Source organism: Muntiacus reevesi, chromosome 13 (genome assembly GCF_963930625.1).
Source record: "Muntiacus reevesi chromosome 13, mMunRee1.1, whole genome shotgun sequence".
Taxonomy (NCBI): domain Eukaryota; kingdom Metazoa; phylum Chordata; class Mammalia; order Artiodactyla; family Cervidae; genus Muntiacus; species Muntiacus reevesi.
This window is the reverse complement of record NC_089261.1, coordinates 3,600,589-3,617,692: the sequence shown is the minus strand read 5'-3', so window position 1 is coordinate 3,617,692 and position 17,104 is coordinate 3,600,589. Positions and strand designations below refer to the sequence as shown.

Sequence of the window (17,104 nt, the reverse complement as noted above, 5' to 3'; positions counted from 1 at the left end):
GGATGCTGGGTGAACACATAGGGAGGACCATGCCTGCACCGGCCAAGGAACTGCAGAAAGGGTCTGCGAGCAAGTCCTGGTCAAACTGCTCCCACCCCAGGGAAATGCCCAAGCAGAAGTACTGGCTGGCAGCGAGGAGGAAGAGGACGGAGTAAGCTTGAGAAAGCTGTTAGGAAAGACTCACCTGTGACCCTGGAAGTTACCTGAAGAACTGAATTTTCTAAAACCCTCCTCAAGAGAAGTCCCAGAGGAACTGCAGAAATTAGGTCTCCATCACACGCAGAGGGCAGGACACAGTAGAGGATTCTTCCGTCAGTGTGGACCTCTTGCTCTCAAGAGGCGCTATCAAGGCTATGCTTCTGTGGTAGGGATGCTAAAGCAGTAACATGGGGATTTCCCTGGTGGTTGGGAAACCGCTTGCCAATGCAGGGCACATGGGTTTGAACCCTGGTCCAGGGAAGACCCCACATGCCACAGAGCAATTAAGCCTGGGTGTCACAACTACGAAAGCCCGCATGCCTAGAGCCCATTCTCCACAAGAGAAGCCACTGCAATAAGAAGCCCATGCAACTAGAGAAAGCCCGCACAGCAACAAAGACCCAGCACAGCCAAACATAAAGGATGAAACTAGTAACACAGCCTTAGATGATGATGGGCCTCTTCCTTCTAAAGGAAGAAAAGGTGTGGAGAGGACTCTACTCCAAGTAACTGTGAAACCTAACCAGCACAAGCACATCCACCAGGCAGGGCGCTCCCCGAAGGTGACAGATCACACCAACAGAGGTCTTTGCTGCAGAAATCCAGGAATTGGAAAAAGGCCAGGAAGAGTGACTTGGGTGCTGCTTTTCCCCGGACAAAGAATATCCTCAGGAATTGTGCTTCTTTCTGGAACGTGACGGTAAATTGCCTTGTATTCAGTCATTCTCCCACTCGTTTCCACTGGTTAAATACAGAGTTGAGAATCAGAAGACTCGCAGCCTAACCTCAAGTACAGGTGGGAAGGATATGTGATAGAAAGCAAGACCTTTTTTTCATTTTATTGTTTTAAAGCCTTTTTAAAAGTAAGTGAATGTGCTCCACCATATTTATACTCTCCCAGGTAGCCTCCTCAGCAGGCTAAGCTTATTCCAGACATCTTGCTAATATTTGATGTGCATTTTGACCTGAATTTGTTACTGCTTTTTTCATTTCCCAACCATGTGACAAATCTAGCACTATTCAAAAATCATACCTAAAACACTGTGTGTGGTCGGCTTCCCTACCCAACTTAATTGGGTGTGACTCGAATCTCAGGGAGTCTTAGCTGTTTCCAGATACAGATGGCCCTCAAAATGATTCACCACCCGAGTAAACTTAAAATGCTGCACAACTGGCTCAGACGGCCACCCACAGGTGGAACTCTACATGTGTCCGGAGCACTGGGCAGTCCTCAGAAAATGGTCACCACTGCGGGAGGGAACGTGTTTGTTGTGATATATATAACTTTGGAATGTCTATTAAAAAACAACAGCAACCTCATTACAGGTAAAAATTTAACTTATGAAGCCAAAAGAACAACAGCCTTGAGAGTTATTTGAAAGGTTTTCAAAAAAAAAAAAAAAAAGAATCTTTTTATTTTCATAAATTAACACACATAACAGTGGGATTTTTAGTCACAAACTACCGAACAGAAAAGGAACTGCAGGGGCATTGTGTGTGCCAATGTTACCAAAAATGTACAAATTTCACTGAACTATTGACCATGATAATTATATAAACACTTCAGGCGGCTATTTACTGGCCCAGACCAGCCCAAGGAGATGCTGAGGCCTCTCGCCAAGGATTAAAATCCAATTCAGCACCAGAGAGGGGCTCTTGAAGACACACGATGTACAAGCGTCCGATCTGACAGGGTGCGGTGCTAGAGGGCACACTATGCGGGGACCCTTGCTTCACAATCAGAATAAATAGCCTCTGCTGCTCAGTGTGGCTAGGTGATAGTATCACACTTTGATTTTAGTAAAATGAAGCCTTCTTCCTGGCCAGCTTTTGATACAGGAAGTTTGGTTACAGCAAGGAGCCCTCCCCACGCACGGATCCAGGGTAGGGTGCTCCGAGCCTCTGGCCGACCACTTACAGACTTTGGGGACAGCCACCCACGATGTTGTGTCTCAGGGGTCCTTTCCATGATCCTGGGGTCGGGGGACACGCACAGAACACAAGGGAATTAAGGAAAGCACCGACTGCATACTCTGCCCCCAGGGAATGGGGGAAAGTGCCACCGCCTACAAGTTGGTCTTTTGCCGATCTCAACGTACACTATGAGATGAAATCCTAGCCTTGGAGACGAGTGCTGGCTCTGCGTTCCACCAGCCGCAAGAGCCTTGGATCGGTGACCCTGCCCTGCACACTCTGTGCCGCCCTCGGCCTGCAGGCAGGGAGCCAGCTCCCCGGCGAGCGGACCGAGTCCAGAAGGTGGGATCTGCAATCCACCTCAGGTTGGCTCTGGTGCCCAAAGTAAGGCCCTTCCAGGCAAAACTGTGACAAAGTGTCTGATTTTCACAGCTCCAGGGGGAGTGCTGAGTTCCAGATTCACAGCATGAGTTTCTGAGCTCTTCAGGCTCCAAGTAAGGCAAACGCTACATATCTCTGCACTGCACGCTCCTTGGCTGTAGCTCTTAAGAGTAAGGTGAGTGAGAAAAAGTGGACATAATCTGTTTGAATGGGTGATGAGGTACATTTAAACTGATAGAGAAAGGAAGCTGCAAAGGAAACCAGGAGGAAAGGGGGGAGGGCGGCCAACACTGCCAGAAACTGACACAGGGAGAAAACCATAGCTGAGGGGGCAGTGAAAAGCTGACGGGCAGAACCGCTGATTGGACCTGAGATTTCTCCTCTCTTTCCCATATTAAAATCACTAAATCTCGTGGGGTGGGAAGTCCCCATCCTTGGAAGCTACTAACTCCCAGCGCAGAACCAGACCTCCCAAGGGTCTGGGCAGGTGGCGCCAGCAGCCAACTGGTGGCAGGTGGCACAGCTTCTAGGACCCACAGACAGCGCTGCAGCTGCTAGACGTTAAGACAGGTGCGGCTGAACACAGCTAAAACCTGACGTGGACTTCAGGCAAGCAACTTCAAGTCTGCAGTGGGGGCCCCTTTTTAACTTTGGAATGAGGCGGGGCCTCGGCCAGAGGCAGGCCAAAAATTACAAGGGGAGGCTGGCCTCAGAGAAGCTACTTCCTACACTCCCAGGACAGGAAGGAACCTGGGTCCCACCTCATCCCTGCCTCCACTCCAGACACTGAGGCTCCAAACCTAGCTCCCAGCCCTGACAGGTGCCACGCCTGGAACGGGCAGACTTGAAATTGGATCTCCAGAACGCTGGTGAAACCGCAGCTGCACCCACTTCAGTCTGCCACGTTTGACACTTGGTGGACTCATCTCCACTGACGACAGAGCTGGCGAACAGCTGGGAGTCTGTCCAGCGGGAGTGCCCTAAAAATGTTCGTGCGCGGGCACAAACTCATCCCTGCTCCCTTGAGCAAAAAGATGGAGCATTCGTGTCTGAGGACCCTGTCCCAGGACGGGAGAGGTACCGAGGCGACACACAGGTCATGTCTACAGTCTGAGCAAAGGCGACGCACGGGGGCAGCGTCTGGTCTGCACCGTCCACAGCCGGTGTGAGTGCCTGGCTCTCCTCCGATGTGCTGTGGCCATGGCCTGAGAAGCCTCCGAGGGTCAGCAGGTGGGTACTTCAGTTACTGAAAGCTCTGAGGCAGTGGGCCTACGAGACAGATGTGGCACTTTTCTCACACTGTCAGTTTTTCTGCTGCAGTGTGGCAGACTGTCAACCTGCAGAGGAAAGGCACAGAGAGACCCCCACCCCACTCCACCTCCCTGCCCGCTGACACACGGGGAGACAACAGGAGCCTGGGAGACAGGACCCAGGACGGGACCGCTCAGTCCTCCCACAGGCTGACTCGGAAACGCCCCTGGGGATCTGACAGTTCCCGCTGGCCGCGCTGCTCCCCGTAGGAGGATGGAGGCGACCAGTGCCCTGGGGCTAGGTTTTTAGTATCCTGCTCTCCAGCCAAGGAATGTTAATTCTCTGCACTCTTGTTTTCAGAGACAGAGATGAAAAAACAAGATAAAACACAAGGGAAGGGGAAGAGGGGAAGCAGGTGACGGCACGCAGGCCTGATGCAGGAAAGGAATGAAACCTCTGGGCCGGGGGCCTCACGCAGCAGCCCCTGCTCCCCTGCCCACAGACCCCCTCAGGTGCACACACAGCAGCTGAGACCTGCCTGACATTCCTCCAGACTTCCAGCAGGACTGACGCAGGAGCCCAGAGGACAGCGAGGTGCCCTCTGAAGGGGCTGCCCGTGAACTTTATGACCTCGGCTGAGCCCTCCTCCCGCAGGATTGGCAGCTGTGGACACTCTGGGTTGGCGTTTGTCACCACCAGGGCCACTGTGGACCTTTGTCACGGACACCACTTCAGATGAAACCCACTGGGACCACACCCAACCTTCCGACTTGTTAAATGACCGGGAGAGAAACCTGCTCTTACTTTCATCATTACGATAAATACATCTAGTTAGTGGGCAAGAATGAGAACCCAGATGAGACAATGGTCATGCCTCGAGTTGCATGTGGGGAAGAGGCTGCCAGAACGCATTGATGGGGAAAGGCTCTTGGCTACCCACCGACAAACCGGGTCAAATGCCTGTCGTGTGTTCTGGAGATGTGTATTGTCTTTCTTCTTGATGTCTTAAAAAATTAGTTTTAAAATCACATTTAAAGGCTCGAAACATGCAGCAAAAATTAAAAAAAAAAAAGAGGGAAATAAAACAAATGAAAATAATCAACACCACAACATTAAAAAGTGCAACTTACTTCAAATGGGCCCTGGATGGGCTCCTCTGGCACTAGTGACCCACAGTCACAGAGGGGAGAAGACATAGGAAAAAGCCACACACACACACACACACTCCTGGTTCTGGACAGACGGACTCAAAGGATTAGAAAACACAACAGCTCATCTTTCCTCAACTACTGAAGTGAGCCAGTGAGACCTCACGGGACAGGACGCCAGGTCTCTCTCCCTAGGCCACATGTCTGAATGATCTTGGTCTAGCACCACCGTAAACGATGTGGGACTTTCACATGGACGTGCAAATGCTGTGAGTCGCTGAAACCTAGTGTTGCTGAAGGGGTGCCGTGTGCCCCTCCATGGATGGCAGAGAGTGGGGCGAGGAGGCCGGCGTCATCCGGGACCATTTCCAAGAGAAAGGGAGCATTCCTGAGGTTCTGTGCTCAGCAGTACAAGCTAGAGGGCCCTCCTGCACCAGCTCCTACAGAAGCTGCACCCGGAAGGAGGTAAAAATCCACAGCCTGCGCTCTGAGGGGTTTAGGCGGGAGGGCAAAATCAGGCAACCTCTTCCAAGGAGGCCAAGAAAAGTCTGAAGCCGAGACCCCCAACCTGAATCACCACTCAGCAGCAGGACGGCTGCCCCTGCTCTTCCTCTTCCTTGGCAAAGAAGGTCTCCAGTTCCATCAGTTTCTGTATCAAGAGTGCGTCCAGCTCCCGGCTCTGCAGGGCCGCCTTCTGGGCCCGAGTAAAGCTGCCCGCTATCTTGACCTTTCCGCGCGCACGCCTCTTCCGAGGGACTGTGAAATCCTGAAACTCCAGGACTCGCTTCCTCTTCTGTTGGCTGATGGAGATGAGTGTACCGTTTCGTTCCTTAGGCTCCTCGAAAATGGTCTCTAAACACCTAAAGGTGAAGTACAAGACAGGGTCACTGACACGCAGACCTGGGGGGCCACCGACCCTCCCCGTCTATGCTGAAGGCTCACTGCTCCTGACTCAGCTCCTGTCTCTGGCCTGCAGCTTTAATTTTTTTATGACAAATATGAATATGTAATACAGGCACTTTGAATATGTAATACTAGCAATTTGGAAAACTCAACAGTGGCCACAGGACTGGAAAAGGTCAGTTTTCATTCCAATCCCAAAGAAAGGCAATGCCAGAGTGTTCAAACTACTGCACAATTGTACTCATCTCACACGCTAGCAAAGGAAAGCTCAAAATCCTCCAAGCCAGGCTTCAACAGTACATGAACCATGAACTTCCAGATGTTCAAGCTGCATTTTGAAAAGGCAGAGATCAAATTGCCAACATCCTCTGAATCACAGAAAAAGCAAGAGAATTCCAGAAAAACATCTACCTCTGCTTTATTGACTATGCCAAAGCCTTTAACTGTGTGGATCACAATCAACTGGGAAATTCTGATAGAGATGGGAATACCAGATCACCTTACCTGCCTCCTGAGAAATCTGTATGTAGGTCAAGCAGCAAGAGTTGGAACTGAACATGGAACAAAAGACTGGTTCCAAACTGTGAAAGGAGTACGTCAAGGCTGTATATTGTCACCCTGCTTATTTAACTTATATGCAGAGTACCTCATGCAAAAAGGCAGGCTGCATGAAGCACAAGCTGGAATCAAGATTGCCGGGAGAAATATCAATAACCTCAGATATGCAGATGACACCCTTACAGCAGAAAGTGAAGAACTAAAGAGCCTTTTGATGAAACAGGAAAGTGAAAAAGGTGGCTTAAAATTCAATATTCAAAAAATTAAAATCATGACATCCAGTCCCATCACTTCAGGGCAAATAGATGGGGAAACAATGGAAACAGTGACAGACTATATTTTTGGGCTCCAAAATCACCGCGGATGGTGACTGCAGCCATGAAATTAAAAGACGCTTGGTCCTTGGAGAGAAGCTATGACAAACATAGACAGCATATTAAAAAGCAGAGACATTACTTTGCTGACAAAGGTCCATCTAGTCAAACCTATGGTTTTTCCAGGAGTCATGTATGGATGTCAGAGTTGGACCATAAAGAAGGCTAAATGCTGAAGAACAGATGCTTCCGCACTGTGGTGCTGGAGAAGACTCTTGGGAGTCCCTCGGACTGCAAGGAGATCAAACCAGTCCATCCTAAAGGAGATCAGCCCTGGGTGCTCATTGGAAGGACTGATGCTGAAGCTGAAACTCCAATACTTTTGCCACCTGATGCGAAGAGCTGACTCATTGGAAAAGACCCTGATGCTGGGAAAGACTGAAGGCAGGAGGAGAAGGGGATGACAGAGGATGAGATGGTTGGATGGCATCACTGACTCAATGGATAAGAGTTTGAGCAAGCTCCAGGAGTTGGTGACGGACAGGGAAGCCTGGTGTGCTGAGGTCCATGCAGTCACAAAGAGTCGGACACAACTGAGCGACTGAACTGAAGTGAATACAAACACATAGTGAAGAAACGGAAATTGGACAGGATGGTAAAGAATAAAAGTAAGACACCCCCACCCCACTAGCAAGAGTGTTTCGTGTGTCCTCCCAAAGTCATTCAATGTACAGATGTGCACAGGTAAGCATGCATCAGCAGAGGTCAGCCCTGTTGTGTGAAGGGCTGGGTAGCAAACATTTTAAAAACTGATGAGCCTCTAGGGTCTCTGCTACATATTTATTTTCATTTTTTAAACAGTCCTTTGAAAGAAGAGGTCATTCTTAGCTCATAGGACTGGAAAAAAAGAAAGAAAACAGGCGGCTGGCTGAACCTGGCCTGTAGTTTGCACCATCCATCCAACAGTCTGGGTTCCTCTTTACTCAAGGGGTAGCAGACCACAGGCTATCCTCTGCACTGTGCTGCTCTGACGAGCAATCACACCTTTAAGAGCACCCCAGCTGGGTACGCAGAGATCCCATTTTATTTTATTTTTGAGGGAATGATCCTTGTTTAAGGGATCCCATTTTAAATGGCTGTGCGGTGTAACCCACAGTCAGGATGGATCATAATTTAGTCAGAACTCTAGTCATGGGTATTTTTAAAGTTGTTTCCAACCCTCTCCTATTATTGGGTTGGCCAAAAAGTCTGTGCAGGTTTGTAAGATCTTATGGAAAAATTTAAAAGAACTTTTTTTGCCAATCCAATATTTAGCGATGCTGCAATGAATAGCATTATATGACAAAGGCTTCAGAGCAAATGCTCATCCTATCTTACAAGATAAAACTCTCCTCCTTCATCCTAGACACCCCAGGAATGCAATAAACGTTCAATGATTTGAACAGAATTTAGACCCAAACAAAGCCAAGTAAGTGAAATGCCTTCTGTATTTGGGGGTGGAGTCAAATCTAAAGATCAATGATTCTTAGTTTTGAAGACGCAAGTACAAACGAAAAGAGGATACCCAATCTGACACACATTTCTTTCCTGTCCTACTACCGACTCCAACTCAAGTGAACACTAATTATTTTTGAGATCCGGTATTGGAAGAACTGAACATAAAACCCTTTCCAAAATGAAGACTGGAGATTTATGTCGATCGTTTCGGAAGCCCTCCCAATCTGTTATTTCCTACTTGTGTGTACCTACCTGTTTGCAGGAGGAGATTTATAATTCTTGTTGGTATATATTTCTTCTAAACTAAACTCTTTTTTCTTTAACCTGAAAAGAGAAAGAAATATAAATTCTTCATGATCTCGCTTTTAAGAAGACAGATTTATTTATTTGGCTCTGCTGGTTAGCTGTGGCACGTGGAAGCCAGCTCCCTGACCAGGGATCAGTCCCAGGCCCCCTGCACTGAGAGCTTGGAGTCTTAGCCAGTGGAGCACCAGGGAAGTCCCTTCATGGTCTCCTAAGAGGAACAGGATTGGTTTCCCAACTTTATCCTTTCCAGTCGTTTACTTTCCAAGAGTTCTCGGTATGTCTCACGTGAACCATGAATCCTGGATCTTCCTTTTCATGCTGCTGATCTTAGACTTTGTGAGATTCAGTTCAGTTATACTTACTGGGAGGGATATAACTGGATCTCTACCTGTTATCTTAGCTTACAGCTTCGTTTTTTCCCTACTTTTTCAATGTTTCTTCTCTTTGACGGACTGCTCTCTTTTTTATCCTCCCATCCTGGCCTGAAAATTATACATCTTCTTTTCTTTTAGCGGTTGGCAAGAATTTTGATTAGCATATTTAACTTAGAAACTGAAGTACAGTAACATTTTATTTTTACCCTTCTCTCAAACAACACAAGGTCCCTGGAAGTTCTAAGTCTAATCAATACTGTCCCAATTTATACGTTAGCAGTGTTCTATTCTGCCTTTTGATTTTTTAATTATGCATCTAATGAGATAACCATATTATCTCTTTATTCTGTTAATTAAATCTCCTTTATTCTATCAATATGGTATACTACATGGATTGATTTCCTATGTTCAACTAACTTTGCATTCCTGGGATAAAAGCCACTTGGTCATGGGTATAATCATTTTTTCAAATATGTTGCTGGATTCAGTTTGCTAGTATTTTACGATTTTGGTGTCTACATTTACAAACGTTTCCTGGCTTCTTTTAAGATTACCTTTCTGTCTTTGGAACTCTGAACTCTCCTCCCTGCCATGTCGTCTGTTCTCTATGCCTTTGTCTCCACTGCTGCCCTGCAAATAGGTTCATCAGTACAATCTTTCTAGATTCCATATATATGTGTTAAAATGCGATATTTGTTTTTCTCTTTCTGACTTACTTCACTCTGTATGACAGACTCTAGGTTCATCCACCTCATCAGAACTGACTCAAATGTGTTCCTTTTTATGGCTAATATTCCCCTGTATATACGAGTTTGTGTTCTGTCTTTGTTTATAGTTTCTTTCTTTTTTCCCCAGCAGGAAAGATAGATTTTTATGAAATAGATTATTCAGATTTTTATTTTATGACTCTGAATTTTGTTATAGTTAACCATTTCCTATGGTTTCTTCAAGTATTCTGTTTTTATATTTAAGTCTGATTTCACATGAAATCAGACTTAAATATATTCTGGTGAAAGGTCTAAGATAGAGACCCAGCTTTATTATTCTTAGAATGACTGCCCAGCTGTCCCAGTAGCACTTTACTGATCAGCCCATCTTTATATCACTGATCTGAGGGGACACCTTTGTTACGTATTGAATTTCTCTATGTGTTTGTGTCTATTTATGGACTCCCATTTTTGTTTTACAAGCCTGTATATTAATCCTGTGGCATCAAATCATTTTGTTCTTCTTCACACTGCCATATTTATTTATTTTTTGACATATATGTGTTTAGTCGCTCAGTCACGTCTGACTCTTTTGTGACCCCATGGACTGTAGCCCACCAGGCTCCTCTGTCTGTGGGATTTTCCAGGCAAGAACACTGGATTGGGTGTTGCCATTTTCTACTCCAGGGGATCTTTCTGACCCAGGATTGAATCCTGGTCCCTTACATTTCCTGCATTGGCAGGCAGATTCTTTTTTTTTTTTTATTTTTAGTTGAAGGATAATCGCTTTACAATATTGTGTTGGTTTCTGCTATGCACCAACACGCAGGCGGGTTCTTTGCCACATACACTGCTTTACTGTTAGCTGTGCTGGGTCTTCGCTGCTGTGCTTGGGCTTTCTCTAACGGCAGCGAGTGGGGGCTACTCTTCGCTGTAGTGCGCAGGCTTCTCGTTGCGGTGGCTTCTTTTGTGGAGCATGGGCTCCAGGGCGCGTGGGCTTCAGTAGTTATGGCTTGCAGGCTCTAAAGCGTGGGCTCAGTAGCTGTGGCGAATGGGCTTAGCTGCTCCGCACTATGTGGGATCTTCCTGGATCAGACTGAATCCATGTCCCCTGTGTTAGCGGGCAGACTCTCATCCACTGTGCTACCAGGGAAGTCCTGGCATCATGTTGTTTAAATTGCTGATATTTTACAATATATTGTAAGATCTGTTAAGACTACATTCTTTTTGGTTTAATTTACTTATTTTTGGCTGGGCTGGGTCTTGCTTGGGCGTTCTCCAGTTGCAGCGAGCGAGGGCTACTCTCCGTGGTGTTGCATGGGCTTCTCATTGCAGAGCACAGGCTCCAGGTACTCACACTTAGTAGCTGTGGTATGCAGGCTGTAGGATGTGAGAGCTTCAGCAGCTGCATTTTTCAGGCTTAGCTGCTCCACAGTAAGTAGAATCTTCCTGGACCAGAGATCGAACCCATGTCCCAAGCATTGGCAGCAGATTCTTTACCACTGGATCACAAAGGAAGTCCCAAGACTAGTACTCTTTTATTTCACTTGTTTGCTGAATTTTCCAGGCTATTCTTGCTTTAGTTCTGTACCTACATTAAATACATGGCTTTCCGTTCATTCATATCTCTTCCTGAAACTACAGAGCTTGGTCAAGTGTATTTGCTTTAAATTTTGTTTACTGGAATGTACCAGTTACTAAATTACTGCTTCTCAGCTCAGAACGTGCTCTTAGTACCTGCTCTGTGATAATGGAATCTTGGCTTCCTTACACATTTCTTTTCCACAGTGAGTACAGTGCTGGACTTTGGCAAAAGAAGGCACTAGAGGAGCACTGGAGGAGGAAGGGAGCTTTTTTCCTTGCTTCTGCCACATGGTCCATCATGGGTGTCTGTGTACTGGGGTGTCTGGGGTGAGTCAGATGGGGACACTTGGAGGGGCTCAGCACTACCTGAACAGCCAGAGTGTGCAGCCCCTGAGGACCCCTGCGCACTAGTTTGGTGACTGCCACACCACAGATAAGGCATTCAGGGACAGAAGCCCATGGTGGGACCCCAGCTTCCTGGGGGTCACTTCCTGTGACTCCCCTGGAGCAAACATCCCCCACTGCAGGCCATGAAACTGCAGCAGCACCCCAACACCCTGGGTGCAGCCCTCCAGCCTCATCTCGTGTCCCATAAGGCTGCTGCTGTTTCCTGCTCATCCAGCTCCAGTGTTAGCAACCCACCATCTGATGGCTGCAACCATACCTTCTGCAACAAAGTCAGACTCCAGTTGCGGGGAGGGCCCTAAGATGCCCTTCAGAATTCTCTGTACGGGGCACTTCCCTGGTGGCTCAGTAATAAAGAATTGCTTGCCAATGCAAGAGGCATAGGTTTGATCTCTGGTCCGGGAAGATCCTACATGGCGCAGAGCAACTAAGCCAATGTGTTGCAACTACTGAGCCCACGTGCTGCAACTCCTGAAGCCCAAGTGCCCCAGAGCTCGTGCTCCACAAGCAGAAAAGCCAGTGCACTGAGAAGCCTGCCCTCTGCAACCAAGAGTAGCTCCCTGCAACTAGAGAAAACTCTCTGCACACCTTTATGGTTACTCTTGTTATATTAATAGTTTAACACTTTAATATTAAACTTGCCCTGTTTAACATACCATGTGGTTTCCATCTCCTGAATGGACTCAGACTGATATGTGATACTAAGGTAAAACCCCTAAGGCTCTGCTAGACCAGGGGTCCTCATACCAGCATACTGGAAGACTTTCAAGACAGCACACGGGAACTCACCTCCAGTGTAAGCAACCTCCTGAACTCTAATCTCCTGCTCATGACTCATCTAGAAGTATCTGTACACTCATGCATAACTTCCCGCAAATTCTTTCTGAATAGCCCCATCCACCCTGAATTCTACCTTAGTATCGGAATCAAATCAATGATCTCGCCAACCCCTCTTTAGAGATTAATGAAGTCACCGTAAACCTGTCTTGGACGTGTCTCTCCCCACTTCACACAGGTTCCATGAAGTGGCTTTACTGAGAAGAGACTTGGCTTGGTATAAGGATATCTGGATTTCAGATTCAGTGTGGGAGGGAGCTCTCAGAGGGACTTTGTTTCCATCATTCACCTCCTGACTATCATCAGACAACGCCTATTTAAGAAGGACAGCTTCAAACACCAAAAATAGCTTAACTGTACACAATGTCTTTTTCAAACTATTCTCAACACTCAGTCTGTTATCACTTAGAAAAGCTGTTGATTCTTCTTCTTTTAAAAAAAAAGTGAAATGTTTACTAGGACTATCAAACTTTTGAAGATAAAGTATATAAAACTTAGAAGAACTTTAATCAAATCTTATACAGAAACATTTAAGTCAATTATTCAATCTTCATCTTATAAAATACAACTTCTACTTCCTGTTAACAACAAAAATTATATGATGAGCTGCCATGACAATCGGTTTGCAGTGATACACTTGTACCCTACATTGAAGCGATCATGAGATTTTATATTAATTAATGGATCTCTTTTTTTCCCCACGATTAATTATTTCTAAAAGTCTAATCACAGTTTGGTTGGTGCATGTGCACACATGTACTGAAGCAATATCATGCTTTTTTATGTACTCCTCTCTTCGTAATTTTTATTTTAGCTACAAATCACATTGCTTTATTATAAATTCAATAATAGGAAATTCTTATAAATTTAAACTGTCTTATGACTTTTAGAAATCTATAAGATGTGTTCCATAGTTTATTTCTCAATGGTCTGTATGGTTCTCTTAAATGTGAATATTAACACACTTATTGTTTCATAGCCTTTGACATAGAGGGGAGACCGTATTTGTGGCACTATGTCATTTTATATAAGAGACTTGGGCATCCATGGATTACTTCCCCAAGGATACTGAGGGACGACTACATTTGAATTGGAAAACAGAAAAGTAAGAAAGTAAGAATGATCTGGCTGATGGGCTTGAAAAATAAAATATGCCTTTGCTAATTAAGTTACATGTCAAAAATTTTCCCTAAGTTTAAGGCACTAAATCAGCATCTTCAAGACACAAAAGTGTACTTGAAGTAATAAAATCATCTTAATCAAAATGTCTTTGGTAAAGGCTTATTGAAGATCTTAGTTTTCAACCTCACTCATTATATAGGATTAAATAAAGTACCTCTAAGTGCCAAAGTAGCATGTAATTTGTTAGCCATCTGACACTGGTCAGATCCTCCTGGGTCACATCCCACAAGCCCAGACACTGCCTACCTGCAAAGCCTGGGTGACAGAACCCAAGGGAGTCAGCACTTTTCAATTCTTTGCTTTCAAAAAAAAATTAAGTGATAAACCATCAAATATAATTTGATAATAGATCACTGAGATTTTTTTAATATTACTTGACAGAACTTGAAAGGGTTGAATGCCATTATTCCATTAAAACTCTCTCCACTCCCACTACTTATCTGAATAAGGTTTTCTAGAACTTATATCTACCAAAAAATTCAAGGTAGAATACCATGTTTCTGAACCCTATTTTATTCTAGTAAAAAGTAGTACTCAACACAGGATATCTGAAATACTTTAAAAAATTTCTCTTGAAAAGACATCGTAGGATGATCAATAAAAGAACTGTAGGATACAACACATTAAGATAAAACCAAGTGGGAAAAGTGGAATGTCAATCATAGGAACAGTTAACTGTCACATCTGTGCTGTGTGAAGCAATAAAACAGATAACTTTTTTTCACAACTGGACTGTACAACAATTTTAAATATTGGGAATTCTTATTTACTTTCTACAGGTAAGTCCTTGATGTTCAGGAGGGTGAAATAACTTACTTTGGGTTAGTCAAGGGACACAGGCTTTCATTTGCCAATGAGAAATGAATGAGTGAAATCCATCACAAAGGAAGCGTTAACTAGATATCTTTTAACAACGTGTGTATCTTCACTGTGTGTGCGTGCGTGCACATGCACATGGTGTGTCCCCTCTGTGACCCCAAGCCCTGCAGCCCACCAGGCCCCTCCGCCCGTGGAATTTCCCAGGCAGGAATACTGGAGGGGGCTGCCGTCCCCTTCTCCAGGGGGCCGTCCTGACCAGGCGTCAAGTCCGGGTCCCTTGCGTCTCCTGCACTAGCAGGTGGACTCTTTACCACTAGCGCCACCTGGGAAGCCCATCTGTGTGACACACATCACCGCCAAACTCGGATCATGTGAAACATACAATCTGGAATCATGCCCAATACATCATTTAGTAACCGTTTTCTTTCCACTTCACTCTTTAGGGATGACCAATCATCTCTGTCACAAAAACCTTTAGAATCCAAAATTTTAAAGGCTATACTATACCATAACATGGATCTAGCATTTTCTTAATTAAAACAACAACAACAAAAAGACTGCTCTCATAACCTGTGGGTCGCATTCCAGTTCTGTGTGTAGAATGTCATGAGTCTGGGCTGTGGGGTTGGGTGAGACCTGTGGGGATGGAGCCACCAGGGCCAGGACAGATGTTCTGGCTTAACACAGGTCTCTCAGCCCCTGAGCCCTGGCACCGGCACCTAAGCCTGGGGACAACGGCAGTGCTGACTTCCCAGCGCCCCTGGAGGCGGCCCTGGGATTGTAAACACAGAGGAACCGGGCATAGAGACTCAGAAGTGACCCAGAACCCTGCGCACAAATCTCTGGCCACAGTACTGGTGAAATTCTTTTGGATAAATTCCTAGAAGTATTGATATAACAAAAGCTCAGAGTATCTGATCATTGAAAAGGCCAATATATTATACTAAACAATTTCCAGAAAAGTGCATCCGTGTGTGTTAGAGAAGGCGCTCACCTTTTGGGTCGAGGAAGGCCCATGGGTGTGAGGTTAGGGTCTGGCTTAGGAATGGTTTTCCGGATGCGAATCTGTGAGACTTTCTTCGGCCTCTTCTCCGGCTCAGCCTATTTTTAAGAAGAAAGACAGTAAGGTTGTTAGTCACTCTAAATACACAGAGGCCCCTTTGTTGACACCACACTGCTTCCTCAGTGTACGGGGGACTTCAGGAAGTAGTTTTATGACAAAGCTTCACCCAACCACTCCTGCCAACAGCACTTTCAGCAACTGCCCCCTTCATGTTACTGTGTGTGCAGTTCAGATACTGAGATGATCAATACAGTTTAAAACTGTTGGAGACAGTGGATGCTGAGAAACTGAAGCACAGCATCTGAATGTGAGAAGCCCCCTGCTCTATGCTTCAATTCTCTGAATGTTGTTAAATGTGTCATTGAGAAAAAAGGGTCTGAAGAGCAACGAGGATGAACAGATCACAGGCGCCCTTTGGTGGTCAACGGAAGAGCCCCTGTCCTGCTGACATCCGGTACTGGGCTGAAGCTAAAGGTGGCAGTAAGGAGAGCCGGGGGGCTGTCTGCACCTGTCACGGGATCTGAGGCGCTTCTGCCGCCCGAACCCACCGGCACTGAGTTTACCTCTTTCTGTTCTGGAGGGCTGCCTTGTGGTCGGGGGCAGGCGGCCGTCACACCATCCAGCTCGTCAAACCCTGGAACCGGGAACTCGGAGGCTGAGAACAGGAGCTTGCTGACAGTTGAGTCTGTTACCAGGTGAGACTTTGGTACCAAGGCAGGGAATGGAGGCTCCAGCCTGAAACCACGGAGAGAGAGACAAAGAAGAAAACGTGGGACAGGTTCATCTTCCATGTCAGCACCTTCGTCCTAACATCCAGATAAGAGCTAAGTGACATTCCCATAAGGCTATCCCCATGTTGCTTCTGGACACGCCTGTGTCTGCATGTGTGATAAACTACAAGAATGTGGTCAACCCAGTTCCCTGGAGTGGAATAAGGAAACTTGGAAGATGCAGATTTGAATAAGGAAAAAAATGTGAAAAAAGAAAGGAGTTTTTGCAGGAAGAAGACATTTAGGGAACTGAACAAACGAATTCTGCTTGGATGTGATCAACAGCATCCGGGCACTGAAATCAGCTCAATGCCTGACAGGTATCTTGGACTTGCAGTACAATGAGCTGGCTCCTGATTTGACTTTTTTCTTTTTTTCAGTAAATGGAACTGATCACACAACTTTAGTTACACAGTCCTGAGGCTGAACCTCTGCCTGTGCTCCTGAGAGATGCAGATCAGGCTTAGAAGGAGAACAAGAGGCCAGAACTGCACCAAGCTCAACCCACAGCAGCTAGAGTACCCTCCCTCCCCACGTCTCCCTCCCTCCACAAGCCCTCACCTCATGTGACTGCCGCCAACACTGTAAGCAGCTTCCAGGCCCGGAAGAGGCATGGACGGTAATACGGTGTGGCTGAAGTGGAGCAAAAATAAAGAGTGACGGGTTAGGGCGGCAGGATGGTGGGAGAGGCTGTGGGGACCCGTGGGTTTGGAAGGATGCTCAGTCAGAGCCCAAGGAAGACCTGAGAAGCGTCCATCTACCAGGGAGACAAAAACCTGCCTCCAGGGCACAGAAATGTCATGTACGTGCCCATCACTGGGATGGAGGTGGGCTGACAGGAGGGCTGTGTTCTGACTTAAATGGAAAGGCAGAGAGATTAGAAGCAAACAATA

The 17,104-nt window shown here is 46.2% G+C and overlaps 1 protein-coding gene across 5 annotated transcripts in view; it reads right to left on the bottom strand.

The window, feature by feature from the left end:
* Window positions 1-1,256: 1,256 nt before the first annotated feature.
* PRR14L (proline rich 14 like) overlaps window positions 1,257-17,104 on the bottom strand; it is a 39,517-nt gene continuing 23,669 nt past the window's right edge. For 2 of the 5 annotated variants that reach the window (XM_065904017.1, XM_065904018.1), the window contains exons 5-9: window positions 16,773-16,844; window positions 16,005-16,176; window positions 15,373-15,479; window positions 8,417-8,488; window positions 1,258-5,752 (exon numbers count right to left, since the gene is read on the bottom strand). In XM_065904017.1, the coding sequence (XP_065760089.1) occupies window positions 5,473-5,752; window positions 8,417-8,488; window positions 15,373-15,479; window positions 16,005-16,176; window positions 16,773-16,844 (703 nt within the window). In that variant the 3' untranslated portion in view covers window positions 1,258-5,472. Of the gene's footprint in view, window positions 5,753-8,416; window positions 8,489-15,372; window positions 15,480-16,004; window positions 16,177-16,772; window positions 16,845-17,104 lie in introns of all 5 variants that reach the window. The other 3 variants (XM_065904020.1, XM_065904021.1, XM_065904019.1) reach the window with 2 other exon arrangements.